Source organism: Protopterus annectens, chromosome 5.part1 (assembly GCF_019279795.1).
Source record: "Protopterus annectens isolate FY-2018-M chromosome 5.part1, PAN1.0, whole genome shotgun sequence".
Taxonomy (NCBI): domain Eukaryota; kingdom Metazoa; phylum Chordata; order Ceratodontiformes; family Protopteridae; genus Protopterus; species Protopterus annectens.
In genome coordinates, this window is record NC_056736.1 from 332,740,236 (window position 1) to 332,762,801 (window position 22,566).

The 22,566-nt window shown below is 41.2% G+C and overlaps 1 protein-coding gene across 5 annotated transcripts in view; it reads left to right on the top strand.

The window, feature by feature from the left end:
- The window catches only part of ANAPC15 (anaphase promoting complex subunit 15), a 250,982-nt gene that overhangs the window by 46,330 nt on the left and 182,086 nt on the right, over window positions 1–22,566 (top strand). For all 5 annotated transcript variants that reach the window (XM_044073016.1, XM_044073014.1, XM_044073015.1 and 2 more), the window contains 2 exons: window positions 5,515–5,574; window positions 15,067–15,204. In XM_044073016.1, coding sequence (XP_043928951.1) covers window positions 5,515–5,574; window positions 15,067–15,204 — 198 coding nt within the window. The remainder of the gene's footprint in view (window positions 1–5,514; window positions 5,575–15,066; window positions 15,205–22,566) is intronic.

A 22,566-nucleotide genomic window follows, 5' to 3' on the forward strand; every position in this document is an offset into this window, starting at 1 on the left:
CAAGTCCTAAGACTGCTATGAAAAGTAAAACATACTGCGTCAGTGGGTCTTGACAGTACTCCTGGATGCATCGTAAGCAGCACGTTCAATTTCATACTCTTGCAGTAGGGAGGGCCTTCCACAGACCCAGGCAATTACAGATCCACAAATCTGCCTAGTGTCATATGCAGAACCATAGAAAGACTTAATGGAATTAATCATAAAGGACATAGGGAACCTCCAAACATTAGACCTGTCTCAGTTTGGATTTGTCAAGGCAGGTCATGCTTATTCAACCTGGTGAAATTTTTGAAAAGGTCACCAAAGTATTGGATGAAGGGAGAATGGTACACACCACGTACCTCAATCCAGCCAGAGCTTTTGACAAAATTCTCCACTCAGGAATAGTAGAAAAGCTAAATAAACTGGGAATAAACCACTATGTCGCTGCCGGATAGCCATCTGGCTCACAGGGTGCAGATAATCAAAATAGGGAAAGTTACCTCCATAAAGAGACCAATCACCAGTGGAGTCCACCAGAGTTCTGTACTGGGACCTCTCCTGTTTGGCATTTACTTTTCTGAAGTAAAAGCCAATACCAAAGGACTCTGGCTGACTAAATTTGCAGATGACTGCAAGCTAGGAGCAGTTATTGAATCCTCAAATGACTTAGCTTCCTGTATTACGGTTTGTTTCAAATAAACACCTGAAGTCAAAATCATGGTCTGAAGCGAAGTGTCAAGAAATGCATTATTGTATCCTTTGGGAAGTCCTCTACCTCAGGGAATTACCACATTGACAAAATGCCCTTAGGAGTTCATCCAGCTGTTTGGGATTTGGGAAACTGTGTGGACAGTGATCTAACTTTTGACCAACATTTGTCAGGTGTTGTAAGAAAGTCCTATGTTGCACAGTTTATAAACAAAGGGAATGTGTCTAGATCTAATAATGTCATTGCCCCTCTTTACTCAGCCCTCATTAGGCCTGTCATTGAATATAATAGCCCTTTGGCATGTATCTGTCCAAACACATGCAAAAACTGAAACGCCCAGAGAGATACTTTTACTAAAATGATACAAGACCTAGCCAACAAGTCCTACATGGACCAACTCAAAGCCTTGTCATTATAGTCGGCATTCTACAGACTGCTAAGATGTGACCTGTGTCTGGCATACAAGACATCCTCGGACCCACTACTGATGCACAGTAAATCCATCAGAAATACTCTGTTTAGGGATTAAAACCTCTTCTGCAACATTAACAGAATGGTTTGGACAACAGGTATATTTCAGAGTATATGACTGCTGTGGAACAGACTCCCCATCCACATAGTAAAATCTCATCCCTATCAGTTTTCAAGCACAGCTTAGACCTGTGGGTAGGAAACAGAAAAGTTACCCAAGGACTGCACCCTGTACTACTAATGGATAGATGCAGCTCCTAAATGTTTTATCCCATACATGGGTCCCCTCGGATTATGTATGCTATGATCCCAGTTGCTTTCATTAGGGGTAATATATAATTATCGACCATGGGATGGATCAAACCTCTAACCAAATAGGATTGGTTATTTCGACCACAAAAAGGGATGGTGGCTAGGCTTAAAATGGCCAGCATGGCAGCTAGTGTTGTACTTTGGCTATGAACCTGTAAGAAAGAAGATTCTCCCTAATCCTCTTCTAATAAACGCATGTCTGGGGAAATCTCAGAACTTGAGATTAAAAAATGGCATGGCCGCAGGAACTCCTGTCCACCAGTAGGATACTGCAAGAGACCTTTCGGTCACCTCCCTCTACCACCTGGGTGGCTGCTCTGGCTGACAAGATGGGTCAGCATCCAGAAGGTTTGGAAGGAATCTGATGTAGTAGCCCTTCTGTATAGGAGACTTTCACACCATAGGACTGGGATGCTTTGGTCAAGCATCCAGCTGTTGACTTCCATTGTGGTGGCAGCTACTCTCAGATGGGATCCCATAAGTCAGCACCTCCATAGTTCACACTTCCAGTAAGGAGTATTGGACTCTGGGGTCATTTTGGGAAGTACTTCTTCACATCCTCCACTTTCTCCCTTTAAAGTATTTGCCACATACTGTTTTCAGTAGGACCTTGCAAAGGAACTCAGTAAGGTACTGGGAAGGCTGAAGACTTGACAAAATTATCATCTGGGGTGGCAACAGTTGCAACAGTTTCAAATCTTGCAACACTGTGGATGGAGCAGCCAGGACAGCAGATGCCATTATTGCCATTCACCATCACTTTTTGCTTTGCTTAAGCACTTCATCCAGGGTGTTCATCATTTCTATAACATTTTTTGAGCTTTTTGTTTTTGGCTCCTCTTTTATGTCTCTCTCTCTCTCTCTGTCTGTCTCTGTTTCTCTCTCTGTCTCTGTTTCTCTCTCTCTCTCTCTCTCATTCATTTAGTTTGCTTTTTGCACGCCATAGTGGCTTACTGGTTAATGTTTGTGCTCATAAAGCTTGCCTCATTTGGAGTGCCTTGTTTGCATTTTCTGCATATCTGCCCTGTGTTCTTGCAAGTTTCCAGCAGATGCTTCACGTTTCTTCACTTCACAAAGATGTGCTGTAGGTTTACTTATCAAGTCTTCAAATTGCCCGTAAGTGTGTGTGTTCTGTGTAAATGACTTTTCTGGGTCCTGCGATGGTCCAGTACCCATCTGGGATACATTCTGTGCCTCGTTTCCGCTGAGTGCTGGTATAAGGTTCAGCTCTGTCCCCGAGGTTGGTTAGTCAGGTAAGGTGAGCTTGAGTGAATAGGTGACTACATGAATGAATAGATGCCATTATTTACAAGTCCATTATAATTTTTTAATAATATTTTCACACCAGAAGACAAGGCAAAAGAAAGTGTACTCCTTTGATGAAGAAGTAAGCCATGCCTCTAGACTGATGATTTGTGCAAGTACAAGGCAATATTTCAATTTGTAATTTTTATGTTTGGTATAAACATAGCAATCCTAAAATCTTTCTTTCACTGATTCAGTAATGTTAGAGTAATACTTTGTTTTCCTCTGTCAAGGAGAAACAGAGTGTCAAATTACTCTGAAATGTGTAAACAACACTAGGAAGATGATGACACTAGAACTGTGCATTATGTACCCCTTTTGCCTAGTTCTGACCTTGAATCAAAACTAAGAGAACCACAAACTTTTCAACATGTATCCGTTTGCTTTCCGTTCTTTAAATGTAGTGGATCAGTTTGATTTTAAACAGGTAGATGATGATCAAGCCAAATGCCTGAAATACTTTTATTGCTTAAGTGCATTTTCTAGAGTAAACCACAAGAACTAGTAATCTTCCATAGCTGTAACCGAAACAAGCTTGAACCTAGTAGATTTTTAAGCTAACACAGGAATGGAGAAATATTTTGACGATAGGGATAACTGTAGTTAGGGTTACAGAGAATAGGCAAGATGGGGCTGGAATTTATTGGAGAAAACTGGCAAAGGGACCAAGGTATTGGGGGGGGGGGATAATTAGTGGGAAAGGTAATAGAATGCGAAGAGGCTAAGAATACATTTGGACTGAAGGCCTGACATTGCCTTCAATATAAAGGATTGATATCAGAGTATAGGCAAAGAGAAAGGAATAAGGGGGTCCAAAGTGAAAGACCAGCATTGTTAGATTTTTTAGTAGAATCTAGAATAGAAGCTACTGTTAAAAAAGGATAATTAGTAGAACATACAAAATATTGCATGATAACTATAGGAATCGGTCAGAGGAAGGTGGCAAGAATTGGGGAGAGAGATCACAGTTTGCAAAGATACAATGGGAAGATATATTTATGACTCCCAAATATGCATCAGAGTCTAGAAGATTTAGGATTTTTGCTTGGAAGTGTTTGCATATTTATTTTTATACCCCCCAAGCAGACTCCAAAGAATTTTTCATCAGGTATATTACAAATGTTGGAGATGTGATGGGGAAGAAAGACATAATTGGAAATGTAGTTTTTTGGGAGTGTAATGAGATTGCAGACTCTAAAAATTCCCTCCAGACTACTCTGTCGGAAATACTGGATGAGCAAATTGATGTTAACTAAGGAAATTGTTTTTTGAGCTATGATACAGAATCGGAATTGGCTAGACATAGTAAGGCCTTGCTAAGTTTAATTCTGGTGACTGCCAAAAAAGTAGTTGCCAGAAAATGAAAATAGTCTAAACCAATCTTGTTAGAAGTAATGAATATGGTAACAGAGAAAAAAAAAACTGGAAGTGGAATCTTTAGAAAAGGGTAGGAGAAAATTATTTAGAAAAAAAAATGGGGAGTTGTAGGAAGAATACATGCAGAATAATGTTTTGGAGGAAGAATGAGGTTTAAGGGAAGGCAGGGACTGAATGAGCTGTGTAGTAGTTGAATGACAGTGACTGTATAGAAGATTGTATTTGATGAATAATGTTTGCAATTGAAAATATGTCAATATGGTTTGTTTGCATTCATATAAATGTATGATTGCCAATCTTATAGGTGATTCAGTAAAGATGTTTCTGTTTTTAAAAAAAATGTCCTTAAGTCAGTAGAAGAAAATCTAGAAAAAGCACTGGCAATACCAGGCATTGATCTGTCTTCATTATGCTGAGTTGTGAATAAAAATAACGATAATGTGCTGTGTAGTAAAGCTGACATAACACCATTTTGATTTTGATTGGAAAAAATTGACAGGAAGGAAATAAGAGGTCCATTGTAAAACTCCAAATTCTACAAATTCTCTTACTTGAGAGGAAGCAGCATTGTCAGCTGTAATATTCAGGGTGCAATCTACCAAGTAATTCAGGATTCCAGACGCAAGGTGCTTTTCTGAAAGGCCAGCCCCTTAAAAAGATCTAGTAACAAACTATGTTAACTGAATTACAGTGGCATCAGTAAGATGATTTAGCCCAAATTAAAATGGGTGTCAGCAAGGAGGAATTACTTTACAGTTAAGTTGAAATAATCACTTAATACTTTTTGGTAAGAGCATAGAAAGTGGCCATATGGAGTAGATGTAGACCTGTAGCTGTTGTCAGTAGGATTATGTTTTTTGTTAGGAATGATAATAACTGCTGTTAAGCACAGTAACTGTAGTATGTATGTGTGTGTAAATTGCTGGGACAGAACATTAGATAAAGGAGACCTTCAGAATATAACTACACAACTTTAATCATAAACAGGAGTACATTTTCAAATATGTATAATGAAGAGAACCATTCTGTAGCCTGACTAGAGCTGTAGAAATTCACAAAGCAGTTTTTTTTTACTGGAATGTAGCTCATACTAGGAAGAGTTTAGCATGGGAAGCTAGCTCAGCAGCAATTGAAATTTCTACAAGAAAGAGAAAATGGGAAGGAGCTGAAATTCAGTATCTGAAATTATTCAGCAAAAAACATGTTTGGGTAGTTTTTCCCATTTTACCACCCTCAAGAAAATGTTAGTTTTTCTGTATATTTTGCCAAAGGCATGGATTTAGGTCTTGTTTTCCTGCAGTTTTACAATTTTTCAGTTTCACTTTATGCATTTCTCATATATTGTTTTTTTGTCCCAGCTTCAAAGTATAGTTGACAAAGATCGGAACTTGGCTCCCGTTGGCAAGCCTGCATCTGAGGTAAGATACGTTTGCTGTATAATATTTTCACTGTCTGAAATATTCTCCCACTTCCTGTTTACACTTTTATCGATGTGTGGCGTTAGTCACATCTGTAACTGTGTAGGCAGTCTGTCCAATTGAAGTCGGTAGTACTTAAGGTAGACTACACACAACAGTATTGTTTTGCTGTAGTTTCATCATAACCCTGCACTTGCAGTATTTATTGCTGTGATTAGAGCATTAAAGGTGAGAAAATGTGAACAGTGACTTTATGTGAACAAGAAGTGCAAAAAATGCTTTATCTTGGTCAGCTGAAAATTCTCTTTGCTACTTTCAGCTGTTGGCCATTACTTTCTGCCTTTCAGCAGTCAGGAATCTAACACTTGTCTAACTGCCAGAAGGCATTAATGTGAGTTGTTTCTGCTCACTCAAAGAAGAATTTAATCAGAAGGTATACAATGCTGCTTAGAGTACATGTGGCTTAAATAGTTGCCTAAAAGTTACTGATACTGGTAATAACTGCATTGATGAATAAAAACTCTAAAATGTTTGGGAAGCATGTTTCAATGCTGAAAATGTGTTTTTTTTTTTTTTTGTAAATTTGCACACTTTTTGCATTTTGAATGTGCATATCCTTTTTATAAAACATGTTGTATTTGCATTTGACTTGCCAGACTTTACTGGGTGCATTTGAAGCACAGTCATAGCCTTAGATGTCAGTCCAGAGTTATTTTGTGAATTCAGTTGTGAATAGTTGAGTAAGCTGCATTGAGTAAAAACTAGCTGAAGTAGCTTGGATTAAGTGGTCTTGTAATGAAAAGGGCAAACACATTTTTATGGCTACAGCAGAGCCACCCATTTGCAGCTTTGTCAAATTGCTTGCTTGGTGTGGTGGTATAGGCTGTTTGCTTAAGTTTTTTCTTTTTGTAGTTGGAAGAAGGACCAGCTGTGGGACTGGTAGCTTGTTCCATGATTAAGCCAAAAATGGTGCCTCTTTCCAGGAGAGAACAAGCAGCAAAAGCTGGTAAAAATTTAAAAGGGTATCCATTTGAAATGTTGGAACCCACTAGAGCCGAAAGAACAGATTTACATATGCTAAGAATGAGATGTCATTTCTTAGAATTTTCATTTTTCTCCGAGGTATGACCATTTTGAAATATATAAGTGTAGTGTAGTGAAAGAAGTTTTAAGGAGAGGAGCAGTTTTTGAGCTTTCACTTTTCTCCTGCGTTTTAGATATTTTTTTTTTTTAGCTTTATGGCATTCAGCATTTTGAGTGCCAACATTTCAATAGGGAGTCAATTAAAAGTCTTTAAAAGTCACTTTTTTCATACAAAAACACAGTAAAAAGCACCTTTGCCAGCCCCAGAAAGTCAATTAAGCACACTTTCTCCACAGAAGCAACGTTTTTCCGTTACTTTAAACAACTTTTAAACTGAAAGGAACTTTTAAACTGAAAGGAAAAATGCACTCTTGTTTAAAAGTACAATACAGTCTCATGACATTCCATTAAAGCGGATTCCTAACTTTAAAATATCTTTCCTGAACTAACATTTTTTTTATATGAAAGGCTTTTCCCCAAAGGGAACTTATCTGTTCCAGCAAAGGAACATCACAAACCAGTAGTCGATCCTTGAAAGCCTCAGAGGAGTGCACTCTTCAGCAGCAGGGAAGCTCAGAATTGCTTGGCACCCAAATCCACCTTTTTAGTCAGCTCAGCTTGAACAGACTATTGGTTTGTGTGCGTGGAAGGTGCCCTGAAGCTTTGCAAGCCAGCCAGCTGTTATATTCTTGCCAGGATATAAGCCATGTACCTTAGGCTACTGCATCAGTGATCATTTGAACATCTTCTGTTATGGTAAGTTTACTTGTACAACTGTACTTTACTTTTGTTCCCAAGGACAAAACCAACTTAAGTGCATCTCGGAACCAAAATAAATAAAGCACTCAAAGCCTTGATAACCCAGTCATGAGAAATGTACTTATTTTTAGTGCCTTTGTCTAGTCCATCCACAATAGACTTTGTCAAAACCACAAGCATCATTACGTACACATCTTTTTAAAAATCTTAACGTATACTAGATGACCACATACATAATACATTTAAAGGTGCAGCAGTCTGTGTACACAAAATTTATTATAAATATAAATTGTAACATCCAGTCATTCAATAACCTCACTTCACTATATTTTCAAAAACATTTAATATTAATTACTCTGTTTAAGCCTTGATATGTCTGCTTGCAAGCACAATTGCCACTTAGTTTCCTTGATCTCTGATGTATTTGTCCTCCTCTTGTATCACCTTCTTCATGATCTAAAACTTTATTTATTTATTTATTTTTTTTGAAAATGCTTCATTTGGGACCCATTTTAAGACTGGACTAAATGTGTCTGTATATTTGTGAAAGGTGCAGAAATTCAAGTAACTGAGTTTAAAAAAAATATTTAAATATCCCTTGCATCTGGCACAATATCGTGGACAGAAGGAAGGTTGGTATATTGTGTGTGCAAGAGACCAGATGGAAGGGGGGAGTAAGGCTAGGTGTATCAGAGGTGGGTTCAAATTGTTTTATCATGGTGTGGATGGGAGGAGAAATGGCGGAGGAGTTATCCTGAAGGAACAGTATGCTAAAAGTGTTTTAGAGGTGAAAATTGTGTTGTATAGAGTGATGTTTATGAAGCTGGAAATTGATGGTGTAATGATGAATGTTGTTAGTGCATATGCTCCACAAGTTGGGTGTGCGATGGATGAGAGAGAAACATTTTGGAGTGAGTTGGATGAAGTGATGATGACTGCACCCAGGGGTGAGAGAGTGGTGATTGGAGCAGATTTCAATGGGCATGTTGGTGAAGGGAACAGAGGGAGTGATGGGTAGGTATGCAGAAGGTCAGATGGTAGTGGATTTTGCGAAAAGGATGGACATGGTTGTGGTGAATACATATTTTAACAAGATGGAGGAGCATAGGGTGACATACAAGAGTGGAGGAAGATGCACACAGGTGGATTATATCTTATGTAGGAGGGCCGGTTTAAAGGAGATTGGTGACTGTAAAGTGGTGACCGGGGAAAGTGCAGTTGGGCAGCATAGGATGGTGGTTTGTAGGATGACATTGGTGAGAAAGAAGAGGAGGAGGAGTGTAAGGGCAGCACCAAGGATCAAATGGTGGAAATTGAAAAAGGGTAATTATGAGGTGGAATTCAGGGAAGAGTTAAGACAGGCACTGGGTGGCAGTGAAGAGTTACCAAATAGCTGGGTAACTACAGCAGAGCTAGTAAGGGAGACGGCTAGGAAGGTGCTTGGTATGACATGTGGACAGAGGAAGGACGACAAGGGGACATGGTGGTGGAATGAAGTACAGGAGAGTATACAGAGAAAGAGGTTGGCAAAGAAGAAGTGAGATTGTCAGAGAGCTGAAGAAAGTAGACAGGAGTATAAGGAGATGAAATGCATGGCAAAGAGAGAGGTAGCTAAGGCTAAGGATAAGGCATATGAAGAGTTGTATGAAAGGTTGGACACTAAGGAGGGAGAAAAGGAACTGTAGGAACTGTACCGATTGGCTAGACAGAGGGACTGGCTAGACAGAGGGACTGAGCTAGGAAAGATGTGCAGCAGGTAAAGGTGATAAAAGACAATGAGGGAAACATACTCACAAGCGAGGAGAGTGTGTTGAGCAGATGGAAAGAGTACTTTGAGGGGCTGATGAATGAAGAGAATGAGAGGGAGAGAAGGTTGGATGATGTGGGGATAGTGAGAGAAAGAGAAGGTTGGATGATGTGGGGATAGTGAATCATGAAGTGCAATGGATTAGCAAGGAGGAAGTAAGGATAGCTATGAAGAGGATGAGGAATGGAAAGGGTGTTGGTCCAGATGACATACCTGTGGATGCATGGAGGTGTTTAGGTGAAATGGCAGTGGAGTTTCTAACCAGATTGTTTAATGAAATCTTGGAAAGTGGGAGGATATCTGAGGAATGGATAAAAAGTGTTTTGGTACTGATTTTTAAGAATAAGGGTGATGTAAATAGCTGTAGTAACTACAGAGGGATTAAATTGATGAGTCACAGCATGAAGTTATGGGAAAGAGTAGTGGAAGCTAGGTTAAGAAGGGACATGATGATTAGTGATCAGCAATATGGTTTCATGCCGGGAAAGAGCACTACAGATGCAATATTTGCTCTGAGAGTGTTGATGGAGAAGTACAGAGAAGGTCAGAAGGAGTTGCATTGTATTATTGTAGATTTAGAGAAAGCATATGACAGGGTGCCTAGAGAGGAGTTGTGGTATTGCATGAGGAAGTTGGGAGTGTCCGAGAAGTATGTAAGAGTGGTACAGGATATGTACGAGGGTAGTGTGACAGCGGTGAGGTCTGCGGTGGGAGTGACGGATGCATTTAAGGTAGAGCTGGGATTACATCAAGGATCGGCTCTGAGCCCTTTCTTATTTGCAGTGGTGATGGACAGATTGACAGACGAGATCAGACAGGAGTCCCCGTGGACTATGATGTTTGCAGATGACATTGTGATTTGTAGTGAGAGTAGGGAACAGGTGGAGGAAACCCTGGAGAGATGGAGATATGCTCTAGAGAGAAGAGGAATGAAGGTCAGCAGGACTAAGACAGAATATACGTGTGTAAATGAGAGAGAGGATAAAGGAATGGTGAGGATGCAAGGAGTAGAGCTGGCAAAGGTGGATGAGTTTAAATACTTGGAATCAATAATTAAGTAATGGTGAGTGTGGAAGAGAGGTGAAGAAGACGGTGCGGGCAGAATGGATTGGGTGGAGAAGAGTGTCAGGAGTGATTTGTGACAGACGAGTACCAGGAAGGGAGAAAGGGAAGGTCTACAAGAGGGTAGTGAGACCAGCTATGTTATATGGGTTGGAGACGGTGGCATTGACAAAAAGGCAGGAGTTAGAGCTGGATGTGGCAGAGTTAAAGATGTTAAGATTTGCCCCGGGTGTGACATGGGTGGACAGGATTAGGAATAAGTATATTAGGGGGTCAGCTCAGGTTGGAAGGTTTGGAGACAAAGCCAGAGAGGCAAGATTACGTTGGTTTGGACATGTGCTGAGGAGGGATGCTGAGTATATTGGGAAAAAGATGCTAAGGATGAAGCTACCAGGTAACAGGAAAACAGGAAGGCCTAAGATAAGGTTTATGGATGTGATGAGAGAGGACATGCAGGTGGTTGGTGTGACAGAGCAAGATGCAGAGGACAGGAAGAAATGGAAACAGATGATCCGCTGTGGCGACCCCTAACGGGAACAGCCGAAAGAAGATGATGATGATGATGATGATCTGGCACAATATCATGTTGGCATTTCCAATGCAGCTAAATATTGTTTTTCTTTTTTATAGTACAAACTTTAAAGCTTTTTTAGTTTTGTTTGTGGAATACTCACCAGCCATTTGTATTGTTTGTTCGTATCAGTAATGTTGTAATTTATTGAGTACCTATGTTATGGTCCAAAGTAATGAAAAGATTCGAACAAAGTTTTGTTGGGCAACTCTTACCACTGTTATTTAATCTCATGGTAGAACATAAATAACCACCACAGAACAGAGGAAGGTAAAACAGCTTTGAAAGCTGTGATGCTCTTTGTGCTATCATGCTTTGTATTACAGATTTAAACAGATACACTCTGCTTTTAGCCACTGTCTGTGAGACACCACTAAGTATTTTACAGTTTCCAAAGCTGTAAACTCCCTCTTGCTCCTATACTTTTTTCTTTATGTTTCAGTATATTAGAGCAGGGAAAATCTATGCATTGCAAATAATTGTGTTGTGGCACAAAGTGTATTACAGCATTCAAAGCTGTAAAACACCTAGCAAGCCAACACTTTATTTATTTTCTCTGTAATGGATAGCAAGTGAAGCATCTAACATTGCATAAAATACAAAATTATGATCAGGGCTCTCTGATCATAACCAAGCCGTTATGTTTTTTGAAACTGTTGTTTCAAAACTGTTTGGAGCAGTAGGTTAAGGCTGTGAGTTATAGTTCCTGTGATGCAGGGTTTGACTCCCTCTGCCATCATGCCTTCTGTGCGATCCTGAACAATTAACCAGAAATTTCTTTTGGGTTGCCTCTGAAAAGCTGGGCTTACCTTGTTAACAAATGGGAATTTATTGTTTTTTTCAGGATTTGCCTCTTGAGCTTCTCAAGATGTATTTCTTGATATCCATTTCTAGAACATGCAGCAACTTGGTAAAGTTGAGAGAGCATATATTACTGTTGTGGTAATACTAACTGATGGTTTAAAGTCATGCTGGTTAGTCCTCCAAACAGTGTACTGGAGAGAGAGTGGAACAGTTAACAAAAGTTATGATTTATGTGCAAATTGTAGTTGAATGTGAGACTGTTAATGGTCAGATTTAACTATTGGAGAATTTTCCAAGATCAGTGGTGGGTTTGCCCGTGGTTGTCTGTAAGAAAATGTGCTATTTATTGTAAGCCTTCACTTGTTTATGGTGGAGAGTTGGCATAAAACCTGTAAGAAAAGGTGCAGAATATAGGAGTACTAGAGAAGTTCTCAGTAGCTTCTGGATGGCCCAGCTTTGTGAGACAAGTTTCTTTATATAATTTGAAGTCTTTTTTTTCTTGGCACCCATGATTGCAGGCAAACTGGCCTGCACCTCAGTTACCCATTCATTTCCCCATCACTGGAGTAAGCGTTGGGCATTGAGGCCATCCAGGCAGCCATGAGTTTGTGTGTTTTTGTTAATGTTCTACCAACTTTTTGGGGGAAAACAATTCAGGCAATGGAAATAGTTTCAACCTTTCACACAGTTAACATTTATTATAGACGTAGGCACTCTGTTCTTACTAACTTGAATTTATTATTCCCTCAAGCAAACTGTTCATAAATTATTATATTCCAGATCAGTCCTTTTATATGTTGGCATTGACTGTCTACTTTTACCATCTCTAGGATCTGTTGTTTAAATATTAGTACCAAGTGAAACCAGGATGAGTGTATTTGTTCATACGTGTATGTGCATGTACACACATGTATTCATGCACACACGCATGTGTGTGTCAGGTCCTAGTAGTTACTAGGCATGCAGTCAGGAGATCTTTGATAAGCCTTGCTGAAATTTCCAGTTGCCCCAAAACATTGTTTAGTTAATTTACTTGCTAAAGGTTACACAGTTGACAGATGAATTCTCTGACCCATTAAAGATGAATTTTCTGCATATCAAGTCAAATGGTATTAGAAATACTCAAGCTAGGGATCTAAATCTCTTCTGCAGCATGAACAGACTGGTTTGAAGGGACAGGTGCATTTCGCAGAGGATACTGCTGCCATGGAACGGACTCCCCACTCACATAAAACAAAGTTCAGTCATGTCCTTAGCTCTGTGGGTGGGAAACAGACAATTTATCTCAGGACTGCTGCCTGTACTGCATATGGATAAGAGGCATCTCCTAAATGTGTTATTCTGTGCATGGGTCTCCTCAAATTATCTATGGTATAATCCCAGTTATTCTTATTAGGGGTACAAATTATCGAACATGGGATGGGTAAGGCCAGTCTATAATCAAATTGGCTAGGTTATTTCAAGCACAAAAAAGGAAATTTGTTAGGCTTAAAATGGCCAGCACGGGCAGGTAGCCTTGTACTTGCCTATGAAGGCTGAATGAATCTAACCTTTTACCACAGGAAGTAGCGCTAACTACTTTTGATTGTGTGTGTATATGTGTATGTGTGTGGGTGTGTACGCATGCATACACTCCATATATACGTATATGTGTATATGCATTACACGCATATGTCTGCAGAATTGCGAGACATACATGTTTAATAACACCGCAGGCTATATGACTGCTCTAGGATGGAGATTTTGGATGTTGCTACAGTAGATGCTGTCTTAATTGTCCACCACTTTAGTCTGCTATTGTAACTGTTTGGGATTCTGACATGACTTTCTGAATACTGCTGTTACAGTTCTTCCTGAAGAAAGCTAATTGTTTGAGGGCAATTGCTCGAATAACAGATCTTTTCATCTCTCTCTCTAGGGATGCAGATCTAGATTAGGATCAGTTTAAACTTGTAATCAACTGTTATTTTTTTATTGATCTTGTTAGAGTTATAGCATGATTAGTGGTTTAGCTCCCCTGTTATGAATTTGTGGTGAGAGAGAGATAGTGTCTCCTACATCTGCTAGCTAAAGTGATTTTATATCTGGACTAATCCTTTGGACTCTTATTTATTGTTAGTCTTGCCACTCCCTTATTTACAGGAGGGATAACAGATCTGAGTCAAGCTTTCTGGATTACCTCTGTTAAAGGAGAACTGCACCCACAGACTCAGAAACATATTGATTTTATCATGGTTTGGTGTTTCCTACATTTTAACACCACTATGGGACTATTTACAGGTTTTTAAATATTTTTATGCATAATTTCTGAGTCTGAACACAAGGGGTTTTGGCATCTTGAATTAATTCTGATTGTTTAGGCTGCCTCTAGGTATCCTACAATGCAGCGCTTGTCTGTAAAAAAAAATTACATCATGCAGGCCTCTTTCTTCCTAATGCTCCTGTCACTGGATTGATGTCATATGCATATATTGCTGTCTTTCAGTCAGCTAGTTTTAAGTAACATTTCATGCCATTCAATGACCACTTAAAACACAAACAGAGCAAATGCCACAGAACAGACTTAAGTACTTTTTACTGCTGCTTTTTAGAATGGCTAAACTGCCGTCTTTTGTGAAGCCTGAATTGTACTACTTTGACTCCTCTCCCATCCCCCTTCACACCTAACTTCCCTAGCTGTCAAAGTGCTAAGGGTAATTTGAGCTGTTACCTGTTATGATCGACAGCTCAAGCAGGAGACTTGACTCGTGTACTGTTTCCTTGTTCTAGCCTTTACTTTCTGTATGGGTAGGGAAAGGACCAGGGATCTGTGACATCACAGCGTGGGTGGGTTTTTAGGACGGTTGTGGTGATGTCAGTTTGGGGAGGGAATTGGCTAGAAAACTACCTGTATTCAGTGGCCTTGATAACATCAGTGAATTGGAGACTGCAGTGAGCTTTTCCAGGGCGGGATAAAAGTTATTTGAAAGTGAAACCACGACAATACAGTAAGATACTGTTCTAGTGGACAGAAACAGTCGATTGAAACAGTCGATTTCAGATATTTTAAATGCTGTATTGTTGTTTATTTATAGCAGGGGCAGGGACAATAACTAGGGAGAAAAAGGACAGAGAAGTTGAGCATTTAATAGTAGAATCCCGTTATTGTCTTTTAAATGTGTGAATACTGCTAGAAGAGTATTTTCCTCATGGTGAGCAGCCATTATCTGTAGCATTTTACACCTGTACTTTTTGTGCTATTATTAATTTCATTGCTTTGCCTTCTTGCTTGATTAGATTAGATTTGTTTTTAAAAAGTATGCGTTCAAGAAAATTGCTTTTAATAACATTTGTATTTGGGATCCAAAAAGAGTGTTGCTGTCTGTAAAAGAAGGCTTTTATCCAACTTTATATGCTCTATGTATAGCCTTGTGAGACTGAAGAAGAAGAAGATGACGAAGATGATGAAGACAGTGAAGAGGATTCTGAGGAGGATGAAGATATGCAAGATATGGATGAGATGAATGACTATAATGAGTCCCCTGATGATGGGGAGATTAATGAGGTAAGATGATCTCTTTCCAGTATTTCATATAGTCATTCTGTGTACATTTATTTTAATTAGCGCCTTCTGTGTGGAATCTGCATGTCCTCCCCGTGGTCGAGTGACATTTAAATGACATGAAAGTAGGTGAGTACGTGAATGGGCATGCCTTCTTTGAAGGTTGGGCTGGCACCTCGGCACTGTAAAAATTCACTGCCAGTCATTAGTGGACCGGAGTTCCGCTGTGGCAACTCCTAACCTGGAACGGGAAAAGCCGAAAGACATAGTTTTTAGTAAGTGAAGGCTAAGATATGCTATTCTTTCTCACTCTTGTAGGACTGATAAGGTCAGGAGCAATAGAAATTTAGAATTGTTTGTCTTGTGCTACACAGGTTTGATAGGTTTTGATACTGATAGTTCTGGAATCTGCATTGTCATTAGACCCTGTATTCATAGGAACAGATTTTCATTGCAGACAACCTCTTGAATCGCCCGGTTTCTCCATTTCTTTGCTATTAAGTAAGCCATTTGTATTAGTTAACCAAAAATGTCATCGGTCTAACGGCCCTCATCTTCACTGATTTGTCCTGTTTTGTTTTTTTTTTTTTTTAAATCATAGGTGTTTTTGTACCCATTAATGTATCACAATTTATTTCTGTATAGTGTACAACCTTCTCAAATATTGTTGACTTGTTTGAGGCCCTTGAATATAGTTTTCTCCTCTCTCCTCACCTTTCACTTCTCTTAAGCATGAATATTAAAACCCTTTGGTATCTCCACCTCCCCCCCTTCTACTTTCTGGTGAGTCCTTCTGGATTTTCGTACTGTATCCTTGAAGACGCATGGTTTTCCTTGCTGCATTGTTATATCCCTGTTTGCATATGGGCAGTCCATTACTGCTTGCAGTACTTGTTTTCGTTTCACATTACTTGCTTTGAATTCCAGTTTGTTAGGTTGTAGGAAGCATGTCTCCCACAGTTATGAATGACAGCAATGGACTGTGTTGCAAATACATTACTCTGCATTTGGAAAACTGTGTTACTTCAGATTCAGTGTTGAAAGTTCTTCCAGCCTTGCTGAGTTTCTTCCCATCTTTTACATCCCTAAATTTTTGACTTGTATGGTCTAGTTTGCCGCTGCAGTACTAGGACTAGCTGCCTGTGTTACTTGCCAGTAATAGTACCTTTTAAGCTTTCCTAGGCTCTAACTCTTCCCTAGTTCTTAGAATGCTCTGCACTTCTTTATTTTCCAGCTCTTTTGCTGCCAATAGCTGTGTATTCGAGAGTCAGCCCCAATCTATTTTTAGTACTTTTCCTTGGGTTTAATGAACATTTTATTTGATATTTTCCATTATTTTATTTTATCTTGACTTTTTGAGTCTTAGCATGGTTCCATTCAGATATTTCTAACTTATAAGTTTCTGTGATATTTCCAACTTGTGTATTTCAAGTTTTTTGCAGTTCTGCCTTGTTTTCAGACTATAGCCACTATTTTTTCATTGCTCTCTTAAGAGGTGCCTATCTTTGGAGTGGTGTGTACTGTTTCTTGTACTGTTTCTTTTACTGTTACTTTGTTAATTGATTTGTTAGTGTTTGACTAAAGCATGGATAAACTGGATAAACATTCTAGTTTTAAAAAATGCCAGAAATGCAGGCACAATAATCCGTTTCAAGGTGAGAGCTGCGTAGTTTGTGTGTGACTTGAGAGGGAGTGAATGTAGAGTACTGAATGATTTGTTTGTGTTGCATTTGAATGTAGGATACTTCAAGACTATAAAAACAAGCTAATTTTGAAAGCTTTATTAGCAAGGCAGCCTTCTGATTAAGATGCAGAGAACAGCAAAGAAGTGCCATGTGAAAATTAGGAGTCTTCTAAATCCTCTTCTCAGGCTTTCCCCTGTTCTTTGTCTTGTCACCTGATACAGTGAATTTGACCAAGATTCAACTAGGTAAGCTTTCTACTCCAGATGTTTCACACACAGGTGCAGGTTTCTTTCATTGCAGATGTTCCTCTCAGACAGTGCCTTAGTAGTTTTTCCTGTGTGTCTGAAATAAGTTAGACAAGTTTTTGCTTCCCTGCAGACCTCCTGCAGTTATGTCTGCAGGCACTCTTGCTCTCTCCATAGTCACCCCATGCCAGTGAATCTACTTAAGACTCAGATTGAAATTGAGCCCCATCTTCTTTCTTTGTCTTAGATCTAGAGAGGTAAGAGGTGATTATGCAGCATCCCCCCCAGTAATGTGGGTGCTTCTTCTGTGGTCCTGTGAGTAGAGATTGATAGTCCAGTCATAGGTTCATCTGTTGATACCAATCTCAGCTGTGCCATGGCTTCTACTATTCATTTGGCATTAGTTGTCCTGGTGCATGTTGCTTTTTTGAGAGTGCTACTGAGGCAGAAAATGTTGGCATCAAGATGTTGACCCTATTCATGTTGCTGGTACTCTCTGTGCCATATTTTTTTTTCAATTACCTCAGTGTTTGACTTTGTGGGCCTGAGTCCTTCTACTAATATTGTTGTCTGTGTTTAGGGCGAGGAAGGTGGGCCTCAACTTTGAGTCCTTCCACACTAGTGGCCTTGACTTCAATGCCACAGTCCATGTTGACCAAACATTGCCAAGACATTGCAGTTATCAGCCTTGGTTCCAGTTTCCAACAGTCTGATGCATTTAATCTGCCCATCTTCTTGTCAGAGGGGTAGGAGAGTGAAAAGCCACCACAGAGCTAGATTTGGGTATTTGATGCTAATTTATTCCCCCACCTAGACTGTCCACAAGAGGATCCCAGAAGGAAACAATACAAGCAAAAGCATATGGACTCCCTTACAGTTTCTTATTCTGGATACTGAAAGTGGCGTTGGGGGGATTTTCCCAGTGTACATTCCTGAGGATCCCATTTTTGAGATCAAATAAGACTGAAGAAGGCTTGGCCTGCTGACAATGATTACCTGTCTAAGGAGCGTCCTGTCTGAGGAGCTTCAACAGGAGGCTGCTTGCTGCTCCCCATTGTCCCGTTAGGGTGGTTCACCTGGCCAGCATAATGGTTGTGCTCCTCATGCAAAGGGTTTTGTAGGAGCTAGATAAGCAGCACCTGTGTCAGGAAACTGGACTGAATCCTCCAGCCTCCCAAGCACTGGGAGTCCTGAAGTAAGATCCCACGGATCATCTTCATAGTGATTGTAAAGGTCCTTTAAGATCCTTTGAGACTTCTTCATTCCATCCCCCAAATAAGGAGAACACGTTTTTCACTGACTGGCAAGTGCTCCATTGCCTGAGAAATTGTCATATGAATGTGTGTAGTATATTTAGATTTGTATGTGGTCGTTGCTGCTGGGCATCATGTGTCAAGAGAAGTGCAGAGCATTATTGGAGCTGGGGGGGTGGGTTTAGAACCTGGAAAACCTTAAAGTACGGAACTGATTAGTGCCAGTGACAGATGGTCCTGTTGTTAAAGTGGACAGGCATGGATCTTGAATCTTTGTTATTATGGTAAATGCATAACTTTCATTTACATCCACAGGGGTGTACATTTCTTTCTCATCTGTTGTGCAACTTGCACATACATTAAAAAGGACTACATCCGTTAGCCTATGGGCAGGATTCACGAAGGCTTGCACGGAGTCTGAGTAGTGTAAGACTCCATGCAGCCCTCGCGATCCAGGGAACAGCCCGAAATTCCGTGTAAGAGACCAACTAAAACGTCTCTTACACGAACTGGGCGTGGATATGCTAATTACCTTACTTGCAGCCGAAAGGCATGCAAATGAGGTAGATTAGCGATCCACGAAGCTCAAACCAGCCCGTGTAAGAGTCATGTTAGCTGCAGAAATGTACTCAGTTGACAACTGAGTACGTTTCTGCAAATAACACAATGGAGCCATGTCAGCTCCAAATAAAGGGTGCATATGTGTCAGGCAGCATGCCAATGGCCAAATATGTGGCCATTGGCAAGGTACCCCGATGCAAATATGAGAAATATTTTTTTTTTTTCGGCGATCGACGATGTTTAAACGCAGCGCAGCCCCGCGCAAACGGGCTGTGTTATATAAAACATAAAAAATGAAGGTTATAAACCCACAAATGTGGGTTTTATGCAATACATAGATTTACAGTGCAGGGACCAGCAGACCAAAAACAATATGGCCACCGTTTGGTGGTTGCTAAGGGGGGAAGCTGAGTCTAAGACATGTAACTAAGCATTAGTAGGTAATCTGATGTAAATGAGTGTTAGGATACTGAATCCCACTGTCACATAGCAAATGAGCACATTCCGAGTAGTGTAAAAGTTACATAAGGGGGAGGAACAGAGTAGGAGATAGGTGACATCACAGGGGGGAATGGCAGAAAGAAATGCAGTTCATTGGAGGTCAGTGTTACGTGACAGATGTCAGACACATATCATGGAAAGAGGAGTGCCACAAGATAAGCATGGGAAAGTCAAGAAATGGAAGGTGTACACTGTTGCCAACACCAAAATTTCTTGCTGGGCGTGCATGCGCACGTGTGCGTGCCATGAGGCGCGAGTAGGGCAGTGTGTGCGCATGTAAGGCAGACTGAGCATGTGGGAGCCTGTTGGCAGACTTGTAAGACTGTTTGCACTGGTCTGCATGTGTTTTAACCCGAATAAGTAGATTCTAAACCATGTAAGCATGTGTGCGCGCGTGTAAGCCACTGTGAGCGTGTTTCCACTTGTATGCGCGTTGCTCCCCCCTGAGGAAACAGAAAGGAAAAAGGAAGCAACAGAATTAGTAGGAAGCTAGCAGGGAATACTGCTGGAGCTAGCAGGTGAAAACAATTAGAAGCAGGCAATTATACAGGCAGAATAGTAGCCCAGCCCAGCACTTAAAACTCTGCAAACAGCAGTGCAGGATGTTTCTCTCAAGAGACACTGCAAGACAGGAGTAAGCTATTAGAAGTGAAAACTGAAAAAGCTTAACTCAGAGCAGAAATGCTAGGGGCTGCCGTAGCTGTCATAAGGAGACATAGGCGACTTGCTGAGGGTGGTAACAATGCAAATGGTGCCAGACAACCCACAGTGAGGAGATGGAGAGGAGTGTACAGGCCCAGGGTCATCTACCACTGGTTACATGAGCTGGAGATAGTGGAGCGCTATAGAGTGGACGGAGACTTCCTGCAGCAAATTGTCGAGCTGTGCAGGCCACGCCTCACACACAGAACCAACAGAGGGGAACCCATCCCAGTGGAAACCAAGGTATGTGTTGGCCTAAGAATACTAGCAACAGGTACCTTCCAGAGACCAACTGGTGATATGATGGGGATATCACAGGCATCAGCCTCCAGGGTACTGCACCAGTTCCTGGATGCCATGTCAGCACGTCGGTGTATATTTCCCCAATGCCTGTGAGGTATTGGCCAGCAATATGCGTCTCTTCCAGCAAATAGCGGAATACCCTGAGGTAGTGGGTGCAATAGACTGCACGCACATATGCATCAAAGCACCAGCCGGTGAGCGGGATAGGGCCTACATAAACCGCAAGGGCTTCCCCCCCATCAACTGCCAGGTCATGTGTGATGCCCAGGGCATAATAATGAATGTGTGTGCTGGCTGCCCTGGGAGCTACCATGATTCCCATATCTGGCATTTGACGCAGCTGTACCAGACATTTGCCAATGGGGACATCCCACATGGACACCTAGTGGGGGATGCAGGTTATGCACTGGAGCCGTGGCTGATGACACCCATCAGAAACGCACACACACCTGAACAGGAACGCCATAATGAGGCACATGCACAAACACGTAATGTAATAGAGTGTGTGTTTGGGCTGCTCAAGTCACGGTTCTGGTGTCTGGACACATCTGGTGGAGCCTTGCAGTACTCACCAACTACATGTACCCAAATTGTCATGGTATGTGCTATGCTACATAATATGATCCTGCGAAAACAGCTGCAGCAGGACCAGCATAGGGCCGGGCCAAACAGCCCCCCACCATTGCCAAGGACATCACAGGCAGAGCGTGACTCGGAGGAGGAACAACCTGAGCCTGCCCCAGTAGGCAGAAGGAGGCGTGCCCAGTATGCCCTGGCCTTGGCAAAGAGGCAACGCATAGCACATACACTGGCTCAGTAGGAACCCTGGGAATGATACCCCTCTCTGACTCACTCATATAGTAACAGGGATGCCTAAAATGACATATCCTGCTCTCAGACATGTACAGGGAGTGTAGTATGTGCATCCGACAGAGGCAGCCCTGCAGCACCACCTGAGGCATGATAGCCATGTGTTAAGCAATGTAACACCATGTAGTATATGCAAACTTGATGACCCTCACCAAGCATGATGCCACAATATGAAGATGAGATGATCAATTGCAATAATTGGCTGAAGTATTGCTGTTAGTCAAAGGGGATCCAATGTGTGCCAGCCTGGGATGACATGCTGAGCATGACATGATGCTCCACCTGCTAGGGGTGGCGTGCACCTATCAGTCCTGGCCTTATGGATACTGGCAAAGGCTGTTGTTACCCACAGTGTGCCTTGAATAGGTAAGGCTCAAAACACAAACCCACCTCCATAGATATCACAAGGAAAAAGAACCTAGATGTAATGCTACCCAATGCCAGAAGTCTAAACAGCAAGATGCATGCAGTCTAAACTCCCCCAGTATGGAGAATGTTGATATCTAACAGAAAACTGGATCAAGGCTCACAACAGCACCCTAACACTACCAGGTTACACCTCATACTGTGCTGTGCAGCCTCAAAACATGGAACAAGCTACAAAAGGAGGGTGACTAGCAATAATTATCAAGGATAACCACACCCCCATGTTGGTACCACAACAAGAAGCAGCATGGACTAGCCGTGGTCAAGTAACAGTGGCTAAAACTGCCTCCCAGTTTATAGCCTGCTACAAACTACCGTCCTAACACCAGGAACTGCACTTGGCCTATGTTGGAATACATGAATATATCAAGCCCTCCAAACCACATTATATTGGGTGACTGAAAATACCCAAACATAGACTGGGAGCATTATTCTAGTTCCAACACCCTAGGACAAAGGTTCCTAGAATCCCTAAACCAAAATGCTCAGGAACAACGTACCACTCCCACAAGAGGGATAAGCATACTGGATGTGATAATTAGCAACATGGGTACTGGATGGCAAGATGAGAAGTGTATCCCTCACTGGTAAGATCAGACCATAGAGTAATCACACTGGATATACACATCCTGACCACAGTCCCTGGCCAGAAAACCACAGTGAAAAACATGTGTAAAGCAAATGTTGCACTCCTCCAAACTGATGTGGAATCCATTAAAGGCCCTGTGCAGGTGTAAAATATGGGCCACACCTCCGAACCTGTTATACAGGCATTCCATGAACACTGCCAGGAATGCATGGATTATGCAATCCCAAATA